Source organism: Pseudochaenichthys georgianus, chromosome 19 (genome assembly GCF_902827115.2).
Source record: "Pseudochaenichthys georgianus chromosome 19, fPseGeo1.2, whole genome shotgun sequence".
Taxonomy (NCBI): domain Eukaryota; kingdom Metazoa; phylum Chordata; class Actinopteri; order Perciformes; family Channichthyidae; genus Pseudochaenichthys; species Pseudochaenichthys georgianus.
In genome coordinates, this window is record NC_047521.1 from 11,103,792 (window position 1) to 11,130,644 (window position 26,853).

Here is a 26,853-nt window from a genome sequence, read left to right on the forward strand (position 1 = left end):
GAAAAGGCAATTGAAAAGGACTGTTTGTGTTGCTGTCAACCCAGTTATTATTGTGTCAAATCTCAATTCAGCTGAACTAAACTTTCCAAGGATGGCCGCTGCTGCCTTCCCGCTTCGGCAACAACAGCAAGAACTTATGTAACTCTCAATTAAATCTACAAACAAGACTGTGTGACTGCTCCCCGTTATTTATCATAGCCAGTCAGATGTGAGTAAGCAATGAGCAGCTCCTCCAACAGACAAAGGTCAGGACACGCGGGGGGGTGGGGGGTTCTGGCAGAGGGGAGTCACACAGCAGGGTGCACTCTCCATCACACAGGTACATAAAAGGCATGAATACGCAGAAACACAGACTGAATCTAAATGTATTGATAAGCAACAAAGAGAGGGTGACACACAGACACATCAAAAAACAACATTGCATTGCAGATCACGGTAAAAGAGAGTTATGCAAACAAAGCAGCAGCCCAAGGCAAAGTACTTGTGAGTCATCCAACAGCGAGTGAAAAGCCTTGGTTTCTATCTTGTAAAAATAGTGTCTGCAGGATATAACGAGCACAGTGTTGATGAGAAGGAGATGTGATGTACAAAATGTCCCCAGTCCGGAGGAGGCAGAGGCACTAGACCTTGGTCTTAGACCTGCCGGGGGGGCACTGTGTGTTGTTTTAACTCAGGCACTTCTGAACACCTGACGTCACTCCATTTTTGGTGACAACACAACATGTTGAAAAAGAAATCCAATGTTCACTTTAGCCAGAACAACAAAAGACAGACTCAGTGGGCTGCAGAGCTGTGAAAGAAACCATTTCCTCAGATATATGAGGAGAAAATAAAGATCAATTAGTATGTGTTGCACCAAAATGCACACACACCACACTATAACACATGACACAGGAGACGTGTTAAGTTCAAATGTAATTTCAAATGTAATTTTACAGAATCCTCCAAATTAAAGCTTGTTCACATCTGACGCCACTTTTGGAAGAACAATGTTGCTTTTTTGGTTAAAGTTTGAGTTACATTTATCTCCAAAACAACTTCCTCTAGAGGCTGTTCACTAGCAGGAACCACGCCACAACAAAGTGATGTTTGTACGTTTATTGAAGTAACATGTGAATGATATGAGGGGGGTGAAGAGATGATCTGGGAGGACGAGCTGTGGTCCGTGCAGTGGGAGACTCAGAGTGGGGGTTCCGTCTCCGGCATGATCTGCGTGGGCTGATTACGGGCCCCCCAGACGACACCTGGGATTTAAGGTGTTAGTATACGCAGTATATAAACGTGCACCGTTTAAATATAGATGGTGACGGGCAGAGGATGTTGGGATGAAGGGGGGAGGGGGAGGGATGTAGGGATGTAGGGATGGGGATGTTGGGATGTAGGGATGCCGTGAGGGGAGGATGACGGGATGAGGGAGGGGGGATGTAGGATGTAGGCTGCGGGATGTTGGGATGTAGGGATGTGTTGGGCTGAGGGCTGTTGGGCTGTCGGGCTGTTGGGATGAGGGATGTAGGATTTAGGGCTGTTGGGCTGCGGCTGTTGGGCTGTAGGGATGTTTGGGCTGCGGGCTGTCGGGATGTCTGGGACTGTTGGGACTGCGGCTGTTGGTCTGTCGGGCTTTGGGCTGCGTGGGCTGTCGGCTGTTGGGCTGCGGGCTGTTTGGGCTGTCGGGCTGTTGGCTGCGGGCTGTTGGGCTGTCGGGCTGTTGGGCTGCCTGGATGTCGGGCTGTCAGATGTTGGGCTGCGGGCTGTTGGGCTGCGGGGCTGTCGGGCTGTCGGGCTTTGGGCTGCGGGCTGCTTGGGCTGCGGCTGTTGGGGCTGTGGGCTGCGCGGGGCTGCGGGGCTGTCGGGCTGTCGGGCTGTCGGGCTGTTGGGCTGCGGGCTGTTGGGCTGTCGGGCTGTTGGGCTGCGGGGCTGTCGGGCTGTTGGGCTGCGGGCTAGTTGGGCTGTCGGGCTGTTGGGCATGCAGGGCTGTTGGGCTGTCTGGCTGTTGGGCTGCGGGGCTGTTCGGGCTGTCGGGCTGTTGGGCTGCGGGCTGTTGGGCTGTCGGCTGTTGGGCTGCGGGGCTGTCGGGCTGTCGGGCATGTTGGGCTGCGGGCTGTTTGGGCTGTCGGGCTGTTGGGGCTGCGGGGACTGTCGGGGCTGTTTGGCTGCGGCTGTTGGGCTGTCAGGGACTGTTGAGGGAGGGCAGCAAGGGCTGGGTGGATGTATCGCTCGGTGTGAGTCGGAAGGGGAACTGTATGGGTAGAAAGGGAGAGGGAGGGTGGGTTGAAAGGATGGAGACGAGCAGTGGCCGGAAGTTTTGCCGGATATAAATAGGGGTGGCCGTGGTTCGAAGCGGAGTTTTAGACGTGGCCATGCTCCTGAACCTATGTTAACATTTTAACCTCATTTCACTAGCAGGAACCACGCCACAACAAGGTGATGTTTGTACGTTTATTGAAGTAACATGTGAATGATATGAGGGGGTTGAAGAGATGATCTGGGAGGACGAGCTGTGGTCCGTGCAGTGGGAGACTCAGATTGGGGGTTCCGTCTCCGGCATGATCTGCGTGGGCTGATTACGGGCCCCCAAAAGAGTCGGATTAAAGCAGCTGACTTAAGCGTGTGCGTGTCTGAGATCATTAAGATTGTTGCGGATGTAAGCGTGATACGCTTGGGATGACGAGCGGCCGAGGGCCTAGATGGTTGTATACGGGATGCCCGGTCTAGCTGCTGTGGACGCTGCGCCAATGCGGGAGGAATGGCTCGAATAATATTCTGAGCATATCCCCAAAGTGAGCAACACGTTGTGGAAGTGTTTCTGGAACCAGAAACGTGTGGCCCTTTTCCCTGTTTCGGTGAGAGAGAGTGGGTGTTGAGGCGTTGCGTATGCATCGTATCTTGCGCTGAAGTATTTGGTTAGTGGCTCGTATGGCTGGGATACGAGTTCAGGCGGAAGATGTGGATGGGGAAAGAAATTCCCAGCTGATCCGTTTTATTCCGGAGTGTGAATATGAGAGTCGTTTGCCGTGGAGGGCTAACGGCTGCCGTTTCGTGCATCTGTCTGCCTGTAAGTAGTTTGACAAGAGGAAAGTGATGCGCTGTACTTTCTCTGAGGATAGAGAAGCCCGGAAAGACATTGAGTCCAGGGTGATGCCTAGAAACTCAATGGAGGTTGTAGGCCCTGAGGTTTTCTCCTCAGACGGAGGAATGCCAAGGTCTGAAAAATATTTGTATGGGTGTGCTCAGCCCGTGGCAGGGGGGTGAGGATGGTGGAGTGACTGTGAGAAAGAAGTCGAGAAGATGGAGCACGTGGGGGAGTCTGTGGTTGTTTGGGGACTATTGAATGGCCTATCATGAATCATTCTTTGACTTCTTTGGCCAGTAAGGTGTCAAAGGTGTGAGGTTCTGTTAAAGCGGACTGAAGGTTGTGGCAGATGTGAGATGTGTCAGGCAGTATTGCTAAGCCTGGGTGGAAACCATGGGTCAAGCCTTTGGTGAGAAAGTAAACGGACTATCTGGATGATTTGCTGAGGCGGTAGCTAAGTTGCTTATCTTGACGGGTGTGCTGAGTTGCCGTGCTAGTCAATCTGCTGATGTAGTTGGGTTGTGGGGGCAGGTGCTCCTGGCATGAGCGCCGCCGCAGAAAGAGCAGATGTGCATGAGGCGGCAGCTAGAAAAAGAGCAGCCTAGGTCATTGAAATTGTTGCACGCCGTCCTGCCTCCCTGCGGGTGATAGACGGTTAAAGTCTGAGGCGTTGCGTGATGGAGAGGAAGGTGAGTGAGGTGTTTAAGATGGTGGAGAGCTGACTAAGCATGCTAAGGCTGTGTGGGCAGGGGGCTCCGCATAATTGGTAAGGGAGGGATGCGCGTGCTGCGAAGATGCTGCAGTAACGCTCGGAGTCTGGAGCACCCCGGTATGTTCCCTGGTTGAGCGGCTTGATAATAAATAATAATAATAATCCTTATATTTATTATGGCGCTCTGCTCACTGCGAGGGTCGAGAGAGGGAGAGACCGGAGCGTTTGCTCACTGCGAGGGTCGAGAGAGAGAGACCGGAGACTCTGCTCACTGCGAGGGTCGAGAGAGAGAGACCGGAACGTCTACTCACTGCGAGGGTCGAGAGAGAGAGACGGGGCGTTTGCTCACTGCGAGGGTCAGAGAGAGAGAGACCGGAGCATCTGCTCACTGCGAGGGTCGAGAGAGAGAGAGAGAGAGAGAGAGACCGGAGCATCTGCTCACTGCGGGGGTCGAGAGAGAGAGACCGGAGCCTCTGCTCACTGCGAGGGTCGAGAGAGAGAGACCGGAGCCTCTGCTCACTGCGAGGGTCAGAGAGAGAGACCGGAGCCTCTGCTCACTGCGAGGGTCGAGAGAGGGAGAGACCGGAGCCTCTGCTCACTGCGAGGGTCGAGAGAGAGAGACCGGAGCCTCTACTCACTGCGAGGGTCGAGAGAGAGAGACCGGAGCCTCTGCTCACTGCGAGGGTCAGAGAGAGAGACCGGAGCCTCTGCTCACTGCCAGGGTCGAGAGAGGGAGAGACCGGAGCCTCTGCTCACTGCGAGGGTCGAGAGAGGGAGAGACCGGAGCCTCTGCTCACTGCGAGGGTCGAGAGAGAGAGACCGGAGCCTCTGCTCACTGCGAGGGTCAGAGAGAGAGACCGGAGCCTCTGCTCACTGCGAGGGTCGAGAGAGGGAGAGACCGGAGCGTTTGCTCACTGCGAGGGTCGAGAGAGAGAGACCGGAGACTCTGCTCACTGCGAGGGTCGAGAGAGAGAGAGACCGGAACGTCTACTCACTGCGAGGGTCGAGAGAGAGAGACCGGAGACTCTGCTCACTGCGAGGGTCGAGAGAGAGAGACCGGAACGTCTACTCACTGCGAGGGTCAGAGCGAGAGAGACCGGAGTGTCTGCTCACTGCGAGGGTCGAGAGAGAGACCGGAGCGTTTGCTCACTGCGAGGGTCGAGAGAGAGAGACCGGAGCGTTTGCTCACTGCGAGGGTCAGAGAGAGAGAGACCGGAGACTCTGCTCACTGCGAGGGTCGAGAGAGAGAGAGACCGGAGCGTCTGCTCACTGCGAGGGTCGAGAGAGAGAGACCGGAGACTCTGCTCACTGCGAGGGTCGAGAGAGAGAGACCGGAACGTCTACTCACTGCGAGGGTCGAGAGAGAGAGACCGGAGCCTCTGCTCACTGCGAGGGTCGAGAGAGAGAGACCGGAGCGTTTGCTCACTGCGAGGGTCGAGAGAGGGAGAGACCGGAGCCTCTGCTCACTGCGAGGGTCGAGAGAGGGAGAGACCGGAGCCTCTGCTCACTGCGAAGGTCAGAGAGAGAGACCGGAGCCTCGGCTCACTGCGAGGGTCGAGAGAGAGAGACCGGAGACTCTGCTCACTGCGAGGGTCGAGAGAGAGAGACCGGAACGTCTACTCACTGCGAGGGTCGAGAGAGAGACCGGAGCGTTTGCTCCCTGCGAGGGTCAGAGAGAGAGAGACCGGAGCCTCTGCTCACTGCGAGGGTCGAGAGAGAGAGACCGGAGCCTCTGCTCACTGCGAGGGTCGAGAGAGGGAGAGACCGGAGCCTCTGCTCACTGCGAAGGTCAGAGAGAGAGACCGGAGCCTCTGCTCACTGCGAGGGTCGAGAGAGAGAGACCGGAGACTCTGCTCACTGCGAGGGTCGAGAGAGAGAGACCGGAACGTCTACTCACTGCGAGGGTCAGAGAGAGAGAGACCGGAACATCTGCTCACTGCGAGGGTCGAGAGAGAGAGAGACCGGAGCCTCTGCTCACTGCGAGGGTCGAGAGAGGGAGATACCGGAGCCTCTGCTCACTGCGAGGGTCGAGAGAGAGAGAGACCGGAACGTCTACTTACTGCGAGGGTCGAGAGAGAGAGACCGGAGACTCTGCTCACTGCGAGGGTCGAGAGAGAGAGACCGGAACGTCTACTCACTGCGAGGGTCGAGAGAGGGAGACCGGAGACTCTGCTCACTGCGAGGGTCGAGAGAGAGAGACCGGAACGTCTACTCACTGCGAGGGTCGAGAGAGAGAGACCGGAGCCTCTGCTCACTGCGAGGGTCGAGAGGGAGAGACCGGAGCGTTTGCTCACTGCGAGGGTCAGAGAGAGAGAGAGACCGGAGCGTTTGCTCACTGCGAGGGTCAGAGAGAGAGAGAGACCGGAGCGTTTGCTCACTGCGAGGGTCGAGAGAGAGAGACCGGAGACTCTGCTCACTGCGAGGGTCGAGAGAGAGAGACCGGAACGTCTACTCACTGTGAGGGTCGAGAGAGAGAGACCGGAGCCTCTGCTCACTGCGAGGGTCGAGAGAGAGAGACCGGAACGTCTACTCACTGCGAGGGTCGAGAGAGGGAGAGACCGGAGCGTTTGCTCACTGCGAGGGTCGAGAGAGAGAGACCGGAGACTCTGCTCACTGCGAGGGTCGAGAGAGAGAGAGACCGGAACGTCTGCTCACTGCGAGGGTCGAGAGAGAGAGACCGGAGCCTCTACTCACTGCGAGGGTCGAGAGAGGGAGAGACCGGAGTGTTTGCTCACTGCGAGGGTCGAGAGAGAGAGACCGGAGCCTCTACTCACTGCGAGGGTCGAGAGAGGGAGAGACCGGAGTGTTTGCTCACTGCGAGGGTCGAGAGAGAGAGACCGGAGCCTCTACTCACTGCGAGGGTCGAGAGAGGGAGAGACCGGAGTGTCTGCTCACTGCGAGGGTCGAGAGAGGGAGAGACCGGAGTGTCTGCTCACTGCGAGGGTCGAGAGAGGGAGAGACCGGAGCGTTTGCTCACTGCGAGGGTCGAGAGAGAGAGACCGGAACGTCTACTCACTGCGAGGGTCGAGAGAGGGAGAGACCGGAGCCTCTGCTCACTGCGAGGGTCGAGAGAGAGAGACCGGAACGTCTACTCACTGCGAGGGTCGAGAGAGGGAGAGACCGGAGCCTCTGCTCACTGCGAGGGTCGAGAGAGGGAGAGACCGGAGCCTCTGCTCACTGCGAGGGTCGAGAGAGGGAGACCGGAACGTCTACTCACTGCGAGGGTCGAGAGAGAGAGACCGGAGCCTCTGCTCACTGCGAGGGTCGAGAGAGAGAGACCGGAACGTCTACTCACTGCGAGGGTCGAGAGAGGGAGAGACCGGAGCGTTTGCTCACTGCGAGGGTCAGAGAGAGAGAGACCGGAGCCTCTGCTCACTGCGAGGGTCGAGAGAGAGAGACCGGAGCCTCTGCTCACTGCGGGGGTCGAGAGAGGGAGAGACCGGAGCGTTTGCTCACTGCGAGGGTCGAGAGAGAGAGAGACCGGAGCCTCTACTCACTGCGAGGGTCGAGAGAGAGAGACCGGAACGTCTACTCACTGCGAGGGTCGAGAGAGAGACCGGAGCGTCTGCTCACTGCGGGGGTCGAGAGAGAGACCGGAGCGTCTGCTCACTGCGAGGGTCGAGAGAGAGAGACCGGAGCCTCTGCTCACTGCGAGGGTCGAGAGAGAGAGAGACCGGAACGTCTGCTCACTGCGAGGGTCGAGAGAGAGAGAGAGAGAGAGAGAGAGAGAGAGAGAGAGAGAGAGAGAGAGACCGGAACGTCTACTCACTGCGAGGGTCGAGAGAGAGAGACCGGAGCCTCTGCTCACTGCGAGGGTCGAGAGAGAGAGAGACCGGAGCCTCTGCTCACTGCGAGGGTCGAGAGAGAGAGAGACCGGAGCCTCTGCTCACTGCGAGGGTCCACCTTCGTAGTTCGGGCTCCGTAGTTCGGGCTCCGTTTCGGAGCGCGGCTCCGTCCGAGAGGCGTGTCGCGTGCGCCGCCGCGAGTGGCTGCTAATGAGGCAGGCTGCCGGTGGTGGGGAGATTGGAGCTGGCTGTGCCTGTTGTGGCCCCGGTTGTTTGCCCTCGCTGGCGGAGTAGACGAAGCCTGGGACCTGTCTGGAGTTGGAGGCGTCTCGTTGGGGGAGCTTGAGTGGGAGCTGTGGCGGCTGGTGTGTGGAACACTGATTGCCGAGCGCACACGGCTCCGTTCGGATGCTTGGCTTAGATCCAACTGCTGAAACGTGGATGGCGGGTAGCCGATGTCGAAGAGATCTTCGTCTGACTCTGGTGAGTTGATCAGCAGTTCGGGATCCATGGTAAGTTGAATGTTCTGGTGGTAGAGTGTAGCTTGTTTGAACCGTGACGACGCGCGGCGTGAGTCACGGTCTGGCTGTCAGTCCTTGAAAGGATGGAGACGAGCAGTTGCCGGAAGTTTTGCCGGATATAAATAGGGGTGGCCGTGGTTCGAGGCGGAGTTTTAGGCGTGGCCATGCTCCTGAACCTATGTTAACATTTTAACCTCATTTGTCACCTAAAATCATCATATGTTGGGGCATTTTCTGAAACTATGGATTCTATCTTGTTTTACTTGATTGGATTATCTTGATCTTTAATCATCAAACAATCTCCTTTGCAGACACTTTTAAATCAATGTAAGGAGAACCAATGATTTTCAAACGTGTACTTTGACTTTATTTCTTAAAACTGTTAATATTCCTTAGTGAGTTGTGGAGTGTAAACTAATGAGCTAAAATAGACGGAAATAGGGGGAACTGCAGAGTCCGGTTACAATTATCTGAGGATGCCTCCATGGGAGCGATATCTTTTACACCACATGCCGTCATTTGATCAATTTTACTGTAAAAAATGCATAAATACAGATTTATAGATATAACATGACCATATCGAACACACAGATTTATCAGCATCAGGATGTCCATGGATATAATGTGAATTACTATTCCCTGAAGCCACTATTTGGTAACCACACACACACACACACACACACACACACACACACACACACACACACACACACGCACGCACACACACACAATGCTCTGCTGCTAAATCAATGATGGAAGTCAACAGAGCGCTGAGGTGTGCCAGAAGCATCTCAGGCTGGCTGGTTTCTATTTACTGTTGTCAAACTGTATGCTTGTGTGTGTGTGTGTGTGTGTGTGTGTGTGTGTGTGTGTGTGTGTGTGTGTGTGTGTGTGTGTGTGTGTGTGTGTGTGTGTGTGTGTGTGTGTGTGTGTGTGTGTGTGTGTGTGTGTGTGTGTGTGTGTGTGTGTGTGTGTGTGTGTGTGTGTGTGTGTGTGTGTGTGTGTGTGTGTGTGTGTGTGTGTTCAGAGTACATCGTTCGATGAGGCGAAGAGGTCAAAACGACAACATCTGTCCGATATTTTAATGGTAACACACACATACATACTCTTTTCACACTTATATCACCCATCATCTGGCTTCTTAAAAAGAGTGCAGACATTTCCGTCAGTGACTCAGAAGATCTGAGGAGTGTGTGTGTTGTGTGTTTGCCAAAGTGTGTGTCTTAACACTGAGCCGTCGCAGGTGGCGCGTCCAGAATGTGCGCCCTCATGCTCAGACATATTTGTAATCCTCCATGTGGGATCTGAGATGATAGTCAATCCAGAGTGTGTTTATGTGTGTGTCTACCGCAGTCATACCATCAGTGTGTGTGACTTCCTGTGTGACTCAATGATCACTAGACACACTGGAGACGATGTGAGACGTACAAACACGCACGTGCTTACTAAAAAGATTTTTGTCGCTGCTTTTAATTGAACTATTCATATCTTAAACTGCACTGTAACTTTTATCCATGTACTTTTTCTTGTAATGTTTAATTGAACTATTTATATTTTAGACTGCACTGTAACTTTTATCCATGTATTTTTCCTTAATGTTTATTTGATTAGCTTTTCTTTTTTAATGCTTAATGTCTTTCATTTTTTTTTTTGTAAAGCACTTTGAATTGCCTTGCGTTGAAAAGTGCTCTATAAATAAACTTGCCTTGCCTTGGGAACAAATGCTGGAAGGAAAAGCTGACTTAACTTCTTCGGACAGTGTCAGAACTGTCAGTTGTCCTCAACTCTGTCCACATTATACAAGCATCTTTACCAGAACATGACCAAGTGTTATGTAAGCAATAATGCCTAACTGCGTGCCCTGATATACGAAAATAGGAGGCAAAGATTGCAAAGCAGTGTTTTTTGCCGCCATTATTCCTTCAATTATTATTAAGGTTCTGCATTAAAATATATTATCATGCTTATACAATTGCCAATAACTACTTGATAATATAGAAGCCATGTCTTTTTTAAGTGTGTTTTTTGGTCAGTTTACCAATGATAAAAATACTGTTGGTATGCTTTATTTTTAGCTTTTCTCATTTATTTTCTGTTTTAGTTTTTAAATAAAGCACTCTGAACTTACTTTATTTGATATGGTGTTGTATATACCTATGATTTGAATTGAACTTATCCTCTAACCCTATGATACAAAAGCAAACAAGGGAATACAATCGAGGTGTTTCAGGCACTGGGGGGGTCGTGTGGGGGAGAGAAACTCCCTCTGGAGGGAAGTTTGATTTTAGCCTTTGCAGACCATTTACATGCACAAAAACACACTGCAAGAGAAGCAAACCCCTAAAAGGGCCCCTTTAAAGTGATGTATGTGAATGAATTGTTTGATTTGTACACCTGTATGTGTTGTATGATAACTTTATCAAAGGCAATATGTAAAATAAGATACAAGCATTGATGATTTCAATCTGACATTCCTGCCGAGATCTAAGAAAAATAAGCTGGAAAACACTGTTACGTTGCATAACCCACAGTACTAACTGCCAACAGCTTTTAAAGCAGAAGGTGGAGCCATTGAAAGCTGTTCACAGGTCTCTCCGTCTGGAGTCAAGCAACAGCACAGACTGTGAACTATGAACCGCGGGAAAAATCGTTCTCTATTTTCTATTTGGGTCGACTCCTTTCTGGATCAGGTCAAATCATTCGCTGCTATATTCGGATTGGGTCAGACTGTCAAGGTTTGGAAAAGTTTTTAAATGATGTCTTTCACTGTTTATAAATAAAACGTGTTTTTGGTATGTCAAATGGGCAACAGACCCAATTGACATACCACTAAAGCTAAATGCAAACATGTTTATTTAGCAATTTGGGTGAGCAATCCTTTTACAATTTGAAGGAAAACAGGAACTTATTTATGTGAACTATGCTTTACATGAACAAAGATGTCAGCCAGTGTCAGAGAGATGCATCACGTTGAAGTTGTAACTTTATGTTTACTGCACGTCCCACAAGACACAAACACATTACCTTTCTTATTCAGAGTTTGTGTCAGATCTCAAAACTTTTTCAGGACTTTGTTCAACCAGGGAGAATGAGAACGAGATGAAACACAGCCAAGACTTTCATATTTTTAGAAAAGAAAGCCAACCCCACATACAACTCACAAACAGACCCTGTGTTTTTTCAGGTCTCTCTATACAGTAGATGTTATCAGTTGCCAGTAAGATCTTGTCTGATTCGCACATTACACTAAACCGGGAGGGTATAAGATCAAAGCATCATGGAGGTTTTAGTGGATGGCGTCCAAAACATTCATTGTCACCACCGGGCAAAAAAATAAAAAGGAGTATAAACAAATGTTAAACATCGTTTTCACACAGAGATTTAACAACTTCAGTCAAAGCAGCCTTGCCCAAGCTGGTGATGTGACCAAATCATCGATGTGTTCAAAACAGATGCAGCTGCTCAGGCTGTTCCACTAAATAATGAGGCTGCAATTAGAAGAAACACTTTTTGTCGGCATTAAAATATCAAGCTGTTTCTTAGTATACCACCACAATTATAATGCTAACCATGAGCAACCCAGGACCTTGCCTTCTCAGCTTGTCATAGTAGCAACAGACAACTTACAGTGCATCAATATTTCACTGCTCCATTACTTCAGGTCTGGTGGCAGAGGCTGGGAGAGCAGGACACCCCATGGGCAGACCGCAGGGTTCAGAACACAGTCAAGCATTCATCTCACCTCTGGGAGAAAAACAGCAACACTGCCTCACAACACAATCTAAATTGAGTCATCAAATTTGCCTATTAAAGATTGCACATAACTGGATATACCTTTGAATCTCTTTGTTATTAAGAAAGATCCTACACATTTTCCACACAACTACACTACATAAAAGTTACAGAGTGTGCCAAGAACATGTTTGCATTGTGGAAAGTAACTATTGACATTTAGTTGTTAGGTTAGCTAACTTAGTCAAATGGTTAGTCTCTAGTTCTACAGAGGCTTATCATTGGGGCTCATTTCCGTGTGTCCATTTGCATAAGCTTTAGGCTGCTTGCCTCACAAACATTTCTCATGTTTGAATGTCTACAATGGAGGAGTGAAGTTAGCATAACCCACAGTCAGAATGGCCACAAAGATGAGAGTACATTAATGAGATGCACTAAAATCAATATGTGATAATGTTGAACGTCACAAAAATGATATTACTTTGATAAATAAACAGATACTAAGTGTAATCAGTTTTGCCCTTCTGCTGCTTTCATTTAAAAGAGTGAGCATTGAACTCAACACAAAAGGCACCAATAGACAAAATACAGTTACATTTTAAAGTGCAGTTATATTTCACACAGGCTCCACCCTCTACTGGACTCTATGGGTACTACTCTCTATAATGCTGTGCGTGCTTTCACCTACTGAGTTTACGTAAACGTAGCCGGCCAATCGGGGCGAGCCTACCTGAATGCGCGCGCAGGCCCACAGTATATAAAGGCGGCTACACCCGCCGCCCACTATCCTTTTTCTCTTCAGACCAGCTGACAACCGAAGAGTTCAACGAATGAAGATTAGAAGAACCGGATGGGAGGAAGTGGGGATGCAATGGATGTTAGCCAAAAGCCGGTCAGGGACGGTGTGGTGGATCGATGTTGTTGGATGACAGGGCGTGTATACATCGGGGCTCCGCCCACTGTACCCATAGAGTCCAGTAGCCTGTGTGAAATATAACAGGGGGTTATGTATTGTAACCCTAGGTATATAAGCACAGGCGGGGGGTCCTGTCTTTCCTAGTCCGCTCGCTGAAGAGTGTATAGTGGGCCTGCGCGCGCGAGGGGGGGTGGGGGCGGGGTCGGTGTGTAGCGTGCTGCAGCAGCAGTCTGCTCTGCACGCAGGCTTCCTCCAAGTTTAGAGTAAAACAAACTGGTGGTCTGACCAATGACCATTTACAATTATTAATACTATTACTATTATTAGCATATATATATTTATATATATTTTGGTTGAAACTAAGCCAGATTTTTAAAAATAATATTCGATTATGGAGACTGTAGCGAATATTCGAATTATCGAATAATCGCTGGCATCCCTAATAGATACATAAGTTGATTTGGGTAACATGTTAGCAAACATTAGCATTACTTTGGTCATGTTTTGTGTTTTGGGTTCCAGCTCCGAAGACAAACATCTGTCTCTAAAGCTTTAATGGTCCACCATGCTCACCAGCTTGGCACACTATTTGTCTATCTGCTGTTTGGTGCTGGGTAGATAGTGAAAGTGGGTTTATCAGAGATTGTTTTTGCAGAGAAGAGCTGTCTGCTACGGCTGAAAATGAGGTTTATGAGAAGGATGAGACTGATTCCAAACAGTAGAGTTGCATGTCCTAAAACCAAATCAATGAGCTGAAAGATCCTTAAACGCACCATGGAGCTGAGCGGAGCTGCAGGGTCTGGCTCATCACTACGCCAACCCCTTTCACATTATAGCCATTTGAATCATTGCAAATAATAAAAATATTGACTACTGCAGCTTTACATAATGGATGAAAATACTTGCAAGCCCCACTACTGAAAAACAGTTTATCTGTGAGATATAACCTCTACAAGGTTATTACACTATGCAGGCTTCTTTCTTTACATTCCTTCTATAAAGGGGTTTTCCGAGGCATACAGGAGAGTGCATAATGTCATTTTCCTTCTTTATAATCTCATCTTCCTCTGATGCATCATGTCCTTGTTCTCCCACTCACACAGGCCATCTGAAATGTAAATGAATGAGAGCCCTCTCAGCCTACAGTGGAGAAACATATAATAAATCCTCCCACAGAGTCTCCCAGGTAGTGACATCCACCCACAACACCCATCCAATTTCCATATACAGTCCTGCACATCCAGACAGACACTTCTTATCTTTAAGAGGTGGAGCTCGCCACCCTCCAACCCCCTCCTCCCCAATGACATGTGTCACCACGGGGAAAGTGACATCGGCTGCAGACTTTACATGATGTGACCCCCCCCCCACACACACACACACACACACACACACACACACACACACACACACACACACACACACACACACACACACACACACACACACACACGCAGACCCTCATGGAGACTGCCGAAACACTTGCTGACTGACACACGTGCACACCCTGCACTCTCACATGCACTCCCCTGATGATAGGAAAGTAGGTCAAGGACAACTTTCTATGAGGGCAGAGAGAAAAATCAAATCTGCGTTGAGAGAGTGACTCTGGCTATGGGCACAGAAAAGAGCCCACAGAGTATGCATGATTTATAATCCAAGAGGCGGAGATGTGTTAATAAATAGCCAGGGGGCATGACAGTTGGGAGGAGGAGAACACAATGAGTGCTGTCCATGATGCACTTAACAACCTATTTAGTAACGCTTAATGAATGAAATGTGCTGTACAATGTAATGAGCGTTTCAGAGTTTATCAACCGTGTCCTTTTTATAAACAACAGCACTGATATTAGCTGCCAGCTCACAGCTCCTGTTGGTTGCAGTAAACAGCTTCACAACACTCGCTTTTAAAAGGCGCACTATTGTGCTTTTTGGGGTTATCACATTCCTGTAGTGTGCTAGACTGTTTTGTGTGCATGTAAATGGTCTGCCAAGGCTTAAATCCCAAGTTGACGCCAGAAGAAGTTTCCCTACCACACACTCCCCCCCCCCCTGCTTGAAACGCCTCCATTGCACTCCTTTGTGTGCTTTAGTAACATAGCGACATCACTATGTAACACACGCGCTTTTAATGGCTAGCGCTTCTACACATTGCACGTGATAGGCTAAGGGGCGGGACATCTCTAACCAATCACAACAGAGCTGGTCAGCTAACCAATCAAAACAGACTGGGCTCTGGTTTCAGACAGAGGGGGAAAGAGGTGCTGCAGCACAGGCAGTATGTTCAGTATTTCATTTTTGTGTGCTGAAGCCTCTGCCATAAATAATGTTCAAAACGTTCTCTTCGACAACACATCGATTCATTGTGAAGCAAAACTTGGAGGAATATTCCCCCGATGTTCTCTTTCTCCAGAAACCCATACATTCATTTCTGTAGGACTCCTATCAGGTTGCATTTGACAAAGAAAGGCACAACAGAATAGCAAAAGTGTCTCCTCCTCTGTTATATTCCCAGCTCTCTGGTTGATTGTGATTCACAATGTCAAGCAGCAAATCCTCCAATCTGCAAAGCATCATCTCACATTGCAACGCTCTTATCAGCTCTTATGACATTGCACCCGAGAGCTCTATGCTGGCAATAGAGCCGAGGTCCTGCTCACTCCACCCATCCTCTAATAATACTCCTCCTCAGAGGGGTGAGGAGGAGTGGAGAGGAGAGGGGTGGAGGTAAGAGCCGTCCCATCATTCTGCCAGTGCCGGAGTTCCCTTCGCTCTGCAGCTGCAGCCTCTGCCGCAGTGATGAGAGGCGAGAAAAAAAAAGTGGGGAGGGGAAAGGTGAGCTGGTGGCAAGAGAAAGAAGGGAAGGTAGCAGGAGGAAGCTGCTGATGATGATGATGATGAGTGTAAACACCCCCGCCTGTGCCAAAATACACCAAGTCAGCAGGATGTTCTGCATGGACACCAATCAGGTCTACCGTGCTCAGGTCTTCTTTTATGAGGGCTTGATGTCTATTGTTTCATTAGAAGTGTTTGCTGAGCCGTGTGATCTAGGACAGGACTTGAGAGAGGCGATTAATAACTCTGAGCAGGAAGGAGCTGTCTTCAGGGCCAACTTCTAAAAACTGTGCCACTTATTTAACCAGGAGGGGGGGGGGGAGCAGAATCAAATAAGGACAGTGAGGTGAGTGTTCAGTAGGCTGGTGCACGTGTGTCGGCAAGATGCATCTAGAACAGTCTTACCCCCTCTGCTCCTCATTGTAACAACAATGTACTTTGTCAGTCCTATTATTATTCCGAGTCTTAGCTATCTTCTGGGGGATTGCCATGTTATGCAAGTTCATTTCCCATCATGCTTTGGGGGATGTAAACAGAAAGTATTGTAGTATCTGTAAGCTACAAGTTAAGCTTGGTTAATTTAAGCCTATAATGGTTCCATTTTGGCAATTGGCACCATTTAACATATGCCAAAATAAGTATTAGCAGCTTAATATCGCAATATAGCCTTCAACGTACATACAACTATCACAGAATTACTTTGATACTGTAGGAAACTTAAAATCTGATGATTTTCCAAGTTCTGGGTTAACAAGGATCGTCATATCCAAAAAACAGTAAATCACACCGTATATCTAAAAGAATGTCTTTGTGTTCACATATATAATAGCAGCCTCAACCCTTGACTGTCTTGGTTGGTCTTGGTAAATGCATGTATCTCTTTTGCCTCAAATCTCTACTTGTCTCACGGTTCTAAAATGGAAGTGTTTGCCCCTTACCTTTGGAGAAGACGGTTGTCCTTGGAGTGACATCCAGGTCCAGGGACGGGCTGAAGGGGAAGGCCCAGAGCTGAGACAGCCTGGCGAGGAGCGTCAGGAGCAGCAGTAAAGGAGGCAGGGGGGGCCGGACTGATTGCTGGTCTCCCATGTTTAACACACAGACCCGGATCCAAGCACAGCTTCGATCGCACTCAATTTGTTCGAGACAAACAATCTGAATGGAGAAATGTGTATCTTCACGCCCAGCAGGAAGCAGACTCTTTGATTATCCTCCAGCTGAGAAAGATACAAAAAAGATTGTGTATTTCTAAATGAGAAATTATACAGAATACCAAACCAGAGGCTGTTGTTGTTGTTGTTGACATCAATGCAAAACAAATCAAACATTTATAGAAAAAGATGACCACCAAATGGGGAAATACTATACTTATTAGTAATATTTCAATTTGGAGAAGAAGTCTTGAGGGTCTTTAGTTAAGTAAAAGTGCAGATACAACAATGTAAACATACTCCATTTCAAGGACAAATAGAAACCCTATTAGTATTATCGGCAAAGTGTTGCTCAAGCGTCGTGACTGATATATTATACCATTTTTTTAATAATAATGCAAAATCAAATCAACCCAAAATTGTACTCAAATAGAGTACTTTAAGTAAATCTGATGAAAGTTTGACTTTGATAAGCCATGAGTACAATATCAAGCCTTTGATGGACAGACATTTAAACATACTCCCCTAATATCTGTTGTGCTAAACAAAATGACCGTGTATGAACTCTCTTTTCTACTTGACAGCACGAGCAGAAAACCAGTTGCTGATATGCACCATCACTCTCTGATTACAACCAATTAGCCAAAGTGAATGAGTCAGGTGCCGTTACATAAAAAGGCCATTTAAAAAGTTTGGAGAAGTTAAATGATGTGCCCCTGTAATGTGATATTGCAACATACGACTCCATCTCTTAATTAACCGGCTGCACACTGGAGCAGCATGACGGATGATCTAGAGATTAGGCCCCGTGCCATCAGCGCAATCTCCGCCTGGCTGCCCCCTTCTCTGGCTCTGTCACTGAGCCAGTCTGTCAAAGGGTCAACACTGAGAATTCCGCTCTGCCGGATTGTGACACTGGAGAATTCCCAGTTTAATCTCCACTGCTGCTGCTGCTGCTGCTGCTGCTGCTGCTGCTGCTGCTGCTGCTAATCACTCGCAGTATAAAGAACAGTGAGGTTGATGACCTGTCTGTAAGCAGTCGAGTGCTAAGCTTAGAAACTGACGTATAAGATGACAAAGTGAGCGATGACAAGAGAAAAAGTATGTGATGGTGCAGGGATCCGCTCACCTTACGTTCATCCAGAACTATTTTATTAAAGCTGGCTTTACTCACTGCTTTTGCTTCACAAAACCACTGCTGTGCTGTGTCACCTAACTCATACTGAAAACCTTAATATATTTAAAGCCTGATTTTCCCCCACACTAAGTTACATTTGTAAGGAACTGTAGTTGCAGTTTTTTTTTTCTCTCAGCATATACTAAGCTGAGTGAGGAGTCTTACCAACATACTTACTTTACTGAAAGTTATTACATATTTGCAATTGTATTCAAATGTGGATAATTTGAGATGCAGCTAAAGGAACAACTTATGATACTCAATATAGCCTTTAAAATAAATCTAAATCTATGCAGCAGAACCAGATATATGGTCTTCTTTATTTCACACATTCACTTTGTCAAAATGTAGCGCCTACATTACCCACAATGCAACTCAGCCACTGACAGTTGGTTCAGAGATACAGGTGTGTTTGTGCTGCTAATGTAGCCTGAAGCCACCAACCTCAAACAGAGACGAGGAGCAGGCTACTGAGGTCTGCTAAGCTCACTATAACTCCACACTCCATTTTTTTTTTTTAAGCTCAATAAATGTACTTTAGTGGCATCACTGAGGCAGAGCAACAACCCAACGTCAGGCTTGTTTGATGACTGCTGTCCTTATAACCACAGTCTCCCAAAACTGTGTCAAAATTGAGGTCAGCAGATGACGAAGACAGGCGGGCGTGCTGGTGGGAAGCCCTTTGGTGTGTCAGCTGCTGCCCTCGTGAAAAACACAAAGCCAACACTCCATTGTTTCAACACATCTACATTTGCGTTGTGTACACTACAGAAGCTGTCAAGGCCAACGTGATGCTGCTTCACTGATGAAAGCATGGACACGTCAGGAGGGGACGGTAAACACATCTGCCTTGAACGTGACACAAACCAATGTCATGCATGATGGGAGGCGAAAGGGATCGAACAAAACAGCAGGTGATGTCTGAGGCACCTTTTACTTAGCAACCAATATCAGCTACTTCCTGTTTATTGATCCATGAGCAGGGTTTGTTTCCCATCTGCTGGGAAATTTTTAGTCACATTTGATTAAACATCCTAAAGTGAAGTCATGACAGATTATGGAAAAGCGTGCAGAGTAGGATAAAGCTGTTTTCCAATATGAGCATTATTTGATAAACACCTAGTGTGACATTTCTGCAAAAAGATCGATAAAACAGACAAGCTATTCCTGTATTTCCTTTCAACTGATGCCCCTTTAAATGCCAAAAACATTTTTGAATAAGACTGAATGAATATATTTTTGAAAAGGGGAATTCTGTACGCTTAAACATTGCAGTTTCTTCTTTCACTTTGTGTTCTGCCCTTGACTGAAACCATTGGGAGTTGGCGTACAGCTGAATCATAAATAGGATTACTCGCACATTAAAGGAAGAATGAGTGGGTTCACCCTGTGGGCCACATTAACTGTGATGTGGAAGATCTTTCGACAAATCTTATCAGAAAAGCATGAAATCATCATTGTGTCACATATAATCTGCCTTTTCATACATTGAACATATAAAGATGTAAGATGTGTTGCTCTGTTTGGGTCCATTTGATAAACAAAACCCGCACATTATGCCATCATGCTCGAAAGTAAGAACCAATCATGAAGTTTTGGGACTCAACAGGACATGTATACAGAGGAATACTCATTGGGGACATTTACTTTGTCCTAGGAGTTCTTCTCCTTTACAAGTTTACTTAGAAAATAATAGATATCTTCACGCTCAGTATACTATATAATCTAATTTGCACAGGGTGTGCTATTTGCAGTTTTATGGCACATATTCCAATGTGTAAATTGATCTGCTAGCCACATTTGAGCCTTGAAAATATACTAACACACTGCTCCTCTCTACAGTTATCTCCTGAGCCCACTTGACTGAGATTGGAGATATGAGATTACCACTTCAGTCTTCTGTACCACTTTCTAACAAAGTGCTCTTTATATGTAAAGATGGATAATAATTGCATTAGGTTGGTTTAAGGAGTTTGAGTCATGGCTGTTGTTGAGATAGCTCTTTAATTCAACATGAAGAGATTGTGTGACCTCTGACCTTCTGCAACAAAAAAACCTGAAGGACATCTTAACCACAATTTATTCATGAAGACACAGCCTATTCATATTTACTGCAGAATTGATGGATTACTAAAAACTATTTATTAATGACCTATTAACATTCTACAGAGCTGATTACTTGACTCCTTTATTATTAACTTTATAATTGACTCAAAAGCAGTGATGGAAATATTGTACAACACATTTATCTAAAAAATTACAATTTCACATATGTAATCAAATCCTTAATTTTATTCAAGTAAAGAATATGGATCATTCTTCCACCACTTCTCAACAGCAGCCAAGGAGAATATGAATGGGTCATATCTGATACTATTTAGCATTATTAATGTATTTATTAGGTTTTACTAAAAATAAAAAAAAGCTTTTCAAACAGGTTATAAACTTATAGAATCTGACCAGAGTAACTGCTCTGTCCCAGTCATTCACATTAGAGATGCCATGTTTAGTTGAGCAAAGGATAACTTGATTGAAAGAAAAATAATTGCAAACCATTTTGATAACAATTAGGGTAATATTTTTACAAAACGATAAGTCAACCTAAGGGAAAATGGCGCAATTTTTTTTTTTATGCAACCAATGTTACAGACATTGTTCATACAAAATGTGAGAAAATGCAGTTTTTAGTCGGTCAAATAGAGTTGTGCTGCTTTCTATATTGAAATGGTAAATGGAATATCTTTTGGTTTAGGAATAACAAAACAAGACATTTAAAGACGTCATCATGGACGTTGAGGAATTTCCATAGACATTTTGTATTTTCTGACTTTCTAAAGATTACACTATCAATCAATTAGTAGGCCTAAGAAAAATTGACGATTAATCGATAGTGGAAAATGTTGATAGTAAAAATAATGAACTTTTGCAACAAACTAACCTTCTAATTTTAAGACATTTTGAATATATCTTTGTATAATGCTTTTACCTTCTGTCATCTACACCTATAAGCAACATATGCATGATTCTCTTTCATAGCTTCGACTTTAAGAAAAATACCGTCAGCGAATATGATTAAAAAGCTTTGAGACCGTCATAATGTGTAGCCAGTGACACAGAAACACTCCACAGTTCACTTACTTAACACACACATAAGGATTTAAGTATTTACACCCACACAACGGCAGTAAACATCCACCCATGTGCACCTGTCCCCGGACTGCAGCAGAGAGGGAAAACAGCACTGCACTCTTTACTCACCTTCACCTGAGCACAGATACATGTACAGAGACCGTGTGCGCAGGAAAAGTAGAACACACATACTAAACAGAGGAACAGTAAAAAGAAAAGAAAAGCAGTAAGAGACCGACTCACCTGCTTTTGTTTCATGGAGTCCACAAATATCCTCCGAGTCGTCCTCTGCGCGACGAAACACCGAGCTGCTGATATACTCTGCTGCTGCTGCTGCTGCAGTTACCCAATGCACACACACACTGTCAGCTTCCCCCACCTCCGACACACACACACACACACACACACACACACACACACACACACACACACACACGCACACACACGCGCACACACACACACACACACACACACACACACACACACACACACACACACACACACACACACACACACACACGTTGTATTGATACATAAGACGTTGGGTTTACAAATGTGTCATGATAAAATATGTTTTTTTATGATGATATAGATTACAAAATGTTTTAAGGATAAGATAAACTTGTATTTGTTTGTTTGTTTAATGGGCAATTGGGGTTGAATAAAGGCTCAATATATACAAAAATGTATTTATTGACAAAACGATTTAAAAAATAATGTCCAAATATTTTATGACAGCTATTTTGCTGGGAAATACAAATAGAAACAAAAAGCTAAATTGTTTAACTGATACAAAGATTCTTAAAGAATAGCCTACTAAATATGATTGTTTCTTAAGATGAAAACGGTATTAGCCTGAGCATTTAGGCTTTCTAATGTGTTTTTCTAACTGTCTGTTAATATACAGTGAAGAGAGACTGATCTGTGTCTAGTGACTGACCCCTGCTGGAGAAGAGATGGAAAAGATAAAACATTAAAGAAAGTTATTGGTATTTTTTTCCCCTACCCTCTTCCATGATTATCATAAGCACTAATATAGATTATTTATTAATGGAAGATGTCTAAGAGACTTTAAAAAGTAGGCTTTTAAAGTAACCCGAACCAGTAAGGTAATCAGCTTTTTTTTTAAATGTGTTGTTCAGTACTGGCAGGAGATGGTTTGTATTGTTCTTATGTATGAAGCAAAAAAAAGAAGAAGAAATTAGGAGTTGATATACTTGATTGCATCTCTTCTCCCCTTCACTGCACTGTAAATGTGTCAAGTGTAATTCCTGTAATGAACTTAGCCCCTACTCAATGTGGTCCTCATGCATCCTGCAGTAGTGTCGCACTCCAGTCTCCTCATCATCGTCTTCCTCCACCTCCTCTCTTTGGTAGAAGTGGTTTCTTGGAATGTACTACAATGCAGCTGTGCAATACCATTAGTTTCTGTCCTCTGTTGATGGCTGATCTTGACTTAACTGATGCTGAGCTGAGCAAATCCAATGAGCAGATGTTCTGCTCCCATTTGAGGTCCTGGGCGATGATGGTGCCCAGGAAGCGGAAAGACTCCACAGCAGTTATGGGGAGTCAGTCACACAGAGTAATGGGGGCGGGTGGGGCTGCGTTCTTCCTAAAGTCCACAACCATCTCCACTGTCTTGAGAGCGTTGAGCTCCAGGTGGTTGTCCCTGCGCTAGGTCACCAGATGGTCCATCTCCCACCTGTAGGCAGACTCGTCCCCACCAGAGATGAGTCCGATGAGCGTGGTGTTGTCTGCGAACTTCAGGAGCTTGACAGACTGGTGACTGGAGGTGCAGCTGTTGGTGTACAGGGAGAAGAGCAGAGGGGAAAGAACGCGGCCTTGAGGGGAACCAGTGCTGATGGTCCGGGGGTCAGAGACGTGTTTCCCCAGCCTCACATGCTGCTTCCTGTCAGACATGAAGTCTGTCATACACCTGCAGGTGGAGTCGGGCACGTGCAGCTGGGAAGAATTTAGTGAAGAATTTATGCTTCAGTCTGTGATGCCCGTCGCCAGACATGGAGGGTCATTCTCAGTGGCGTAACAAAGTTGTGATTGGCTCCGGTGCAAATATTGTTTTGGGCCCCCCCCCCCATCGCCCCAAACATAACCGCACGCTGATGCGCTCACACATGTAAGCACCACATGTAGGCTATCAACAACAGCCTGCCCTGGCCTAAAACCACCACAGCCTGATAACGGCACAGCGAACTAAGAAGAGGATTACACCTGTTTCCTTGATGTTTGTCTCTGGGGAATGGGCTGGTAGGCCTACATGGACCGGTTGCTATAATATAGCTTTTGATCTTGGCGTCGGGGGTCTCAATAGCGACCCTATCGGTTGGGGCCCTTGGGGGAACTGTTGGACCACCGCCGGGCACAGCCAAATCTAGCCTCTCCTCCTGGCTGGCTGGAGAAGAAGGTTGCACAGCCACGGCCACGGATACAGCTTCACTTGTGGAGCTAGATGGCAATGATGGTGGTGAGGCAGATGAGCTATTGTTAGCCTCCGGCTCCGGCTGCCGCTGCACGTCAACATTGCTAACGTTAGCGCTCGATTTTGAGGACGATGTATGACAACAAAAAGTGTCAAATGTTGTCAGTTTAGCTGTTACATCTCCTTGTTATTTATTGTCCTTTCTCTTTTGAGCGCCGCTCTTGTGCTTTGATTTGCTGTACATTATAATTGCAAGCTATTACATTTTTTATAATGCTGCCGAACTTGCTGCTGCTAGCTACAGTACAGTACAGGTTTATTAAACGGTTCGCTCGTCACGCAAGGTATCACATGACATGACATGAAAGGAAGCAAGGTCATTGGACAGACAAATTACAAATTCATTTAGGTTTCTTGGTTACTTTGAAGACTGTGTGAATCGGTCAATGCCATTGGGGCCCCAAACATTTAAAAAGCCTTCTTTTTTTTGCATGGGCCCCTGGCCAGCTCTGGGGCCCACATTGCAACGGCTGCACCGTCGATAGTTACGCCACTGGTCGTTCTGCAGAGTCAGCATCACCACCTTCATTGGTGGGTATTGGTGATATGGTGCAGCCCCAGTGGCCAGTTCAATGGCTGTTATCCCGAAACTCCAGATGTCGGCTTTGAAGTCGTAGCCGCGGACCAGCTCCATGATCTCGGGGGCCATCCAGCACGGCGTCCCCACAAACGTCTTCCGGACCTTGTTCCTGGTCATGTCTCCTCCAGCTGCCAGAAAGGCACTCACACCAAAGTCAGCAATTTTAACAGAGTCTTTGTCACCATGAAAAATGTTTCTCCAGCCCCTCCAAGACTTCTTTCAGGATAGTGGCGATGCTAGCCTCATCCAACACTCCGGTCTTGTGTTCGCTGCGAGATATGATATGCTTAATTATGTCCAACCATAGACTGTGTCCAACACTGAGCCTCCACTGAGCAGCTTCATCACCAGCCACAGCTCATTCTTCACCACGACGAAGGAGGTATAATAAGACACAATGTTCGGGTGGTGGCACTGGCTCATGGCCTGGATCTCTTTCAGGAGCTCATTCATGCTGGGAGCTCATTCATGCTTTGACACTTCTCCAGGTTGATGCGTATGATGGCCACCTTCTCCTTTCTCTTGCAGTAGGCTATGCTGCCTGGACGACTGCAGCGGCGCCGCTCCCTATCACCTCATTGAGTTCGTAGTCATCCCTGTCGATGGTCCAGGATTGCGAGGCCTTGTCGTCTGCCATGGTGTCGTTGTTTGAACTGTGTAAACCATATAATGTATATAGGTGTAAACACTGCTTCTAAAGAGGAACATGACGCTGTCTGGAATAATATCTTTGTGGTTACTCCATTCGGCTCCGGTGATGCTGGCTAGTGATGGCAGTGTGACACTAATCAGCTCTTAGTAGTTATTTTACTAATAGGTAATTTAAAGTCTTTGCAAATCAGACATTACATAAAAACGTATGTCATTCCTTGAATATCATATCAATGCAAAAAAGACTGATCATTTGTCTTACAATGTTCCCTTTAAAAAGTAACTTATTTTACTTAAGTGTAATAAAACACGTATTTTACTTAAGTGTTTGGTTCTACACAACTACAGTACTCAGAATGACCAGTGGTCCTTTGAGAATAATGGATGTTATTATATTGTGTATTTGTGTCATTACAATTTAAATGAAAAAGCTATGCGTTAATGTTTAGATTACTTTTTTGTTGTAAAACTTATTATTTAGCTGGGTACTCATCATTTATTTGTTGATTAAATATAATCTCATTGGTCACAATAGTGACCGTAAAACATATTTTCACGTAGGCTCTATAAATGTTACTGAATTATATATCAATGTTTATCCGGAAAATATTGGATAAATAAAAGGTCTCAATGACATATGTGCAGTGTCACATGTTTAGTGTAAATTGTCACATGACTTGAGCTGTTCACTTCCTGGTTGCACCAAGAGAAGAGCTCCCAGAAAAAGGGTTAGTAAAGAATGTTAACGTAAAGATAGTACAATGATTTTTGGTAAACATAATCTTTAAGGTATCTAGTATTGATAAATGCATTTGCAATAACTTAAACTTTTTTTAATGTGGAAACAGAAAGAGTAAACATGTTGACGGCAACAATAGTGACCGGCGGGATAACACAGTGCATCTAGGTATACACATACATTTACACATACATAGTCTTTTAACCTAATTTCTTAATGTGTTATTTTAGCTTTACCTTGAGTCAAGTTCTGGATATGTTGGATCTAGGTGACAGCCCTGATAAGGCATGCAACATTACAGTTATCCCTCAAACTGAGAAAGATGCTTTCCTCAGTGATTGTGATAGCGATGGGTCAGATATGGACTATGAGGGGGAGTCAGGCCATTTGCCAGCCAAGCTGTTGAATGCATATGCTGAACTTCAGTAAACTGATCATGACAGGAACAACGTTATCAATGATGATGACATCCCCCTCACCACTACCCCTTTCACACCCCCCTCCGCTGTTCATGTTAAAGAGCCAGTGGCCTCTATGAGCCAGAAGGGCCAGTCAGAAAAGCCAAGGGCAAAGCTGCAGGTTGTCAAAAATAAAGATCCAGTGTTCAAACGATCGAAGAGGCCCGCCTCCACTGTTATTCCAAAACACACAGTATACAGCCCAAATGCTGGGGAATGTATAAAACAAAGTTGCCCTGATCCAATGGATGTTTTCTTACTAATGTATCCACCTACCCTAAGAGAGATCACCATTGAAATGTCCAACCTCTACTCCACCCAGACCAAGGACCAGCAACTGTATCTGAGTATGGAGGAGCTCCTCACATTGTATGGGATCCTTATCACCTCTGAGTACAGCTCTGTTCCAAGAAGACACATGTACTGGTCACTTGACAGTGATGTACACAATGAAAGCATTTCAGATGCAATGCGGAGAAATCGCTTTGATGAAATAATGGCCTCAATTAATGTGGTTGACAACACAAAGATCCCTGATGACCCATTTTTTAATGTTAGACCCATTTTCTCCGACCTCAATCAGTCATACAAAGTCATGCCATTTCAGGAATGGCTGTCGGTGGATCAGAGCATGATCAGATACTATGGTCGCCATGGATGTAAGCAATTCATAAGAGGTAAACCAATGCGCTTTGGTTACAAACTATGGAGCCTTGCCTCATCCAGTGGTTACATGGATCACATGGAGCCATATGGTGGATCCCACACTCTCCTCCCTGAGACGGGGTAAGGTCATGTTGTGCACCGCCAAAGTGTTAGTCAGTCATGTTTCATGTTGTTTATTTTGTATTGTTTTTCACTTCCTGTTTTGTTTTTGTCACGTCTCACTTCAGGTCCCTTGAC

At 46.5% G+C, this 26,853-nt stretch overlaps 1 protein-coding gene across 1 annotated transcript in view; it reads right to left on the reverse strand.

Moving 5' to 3' along the window:
* The window catches only part of sema4gb (sema domain, immunoglobulin domain (Ig), transmembrane domain (TM) and short cytoplasmic domain, (semaphorin) 4Gb), a 42,815-nt gene extending 21,463 nt beyond the window's left edge, over positions 1-21,352 (reverse strand). Inside the window, exons 1-2 of the mRNA XM_034107254.2 lie at positions 21,269-21,352; positions 16,510-16,785 (exon numbers count right to left, since the gene is read on the reverse strand). Of these exons, the coding sequence (XP_033963145.1) occupies positions 16,510-16,657 (148 nt within the window). The 5' untranslated portion in view covers positions 16,658-16,785; positions 21,269-21,352. The remainder of the gene's footprint in view (positions 1-16,509; positions 16,786-21,268) is intronic.
* Positions 21,353-26,853: the final 5,501 nt, after the last annotated feature.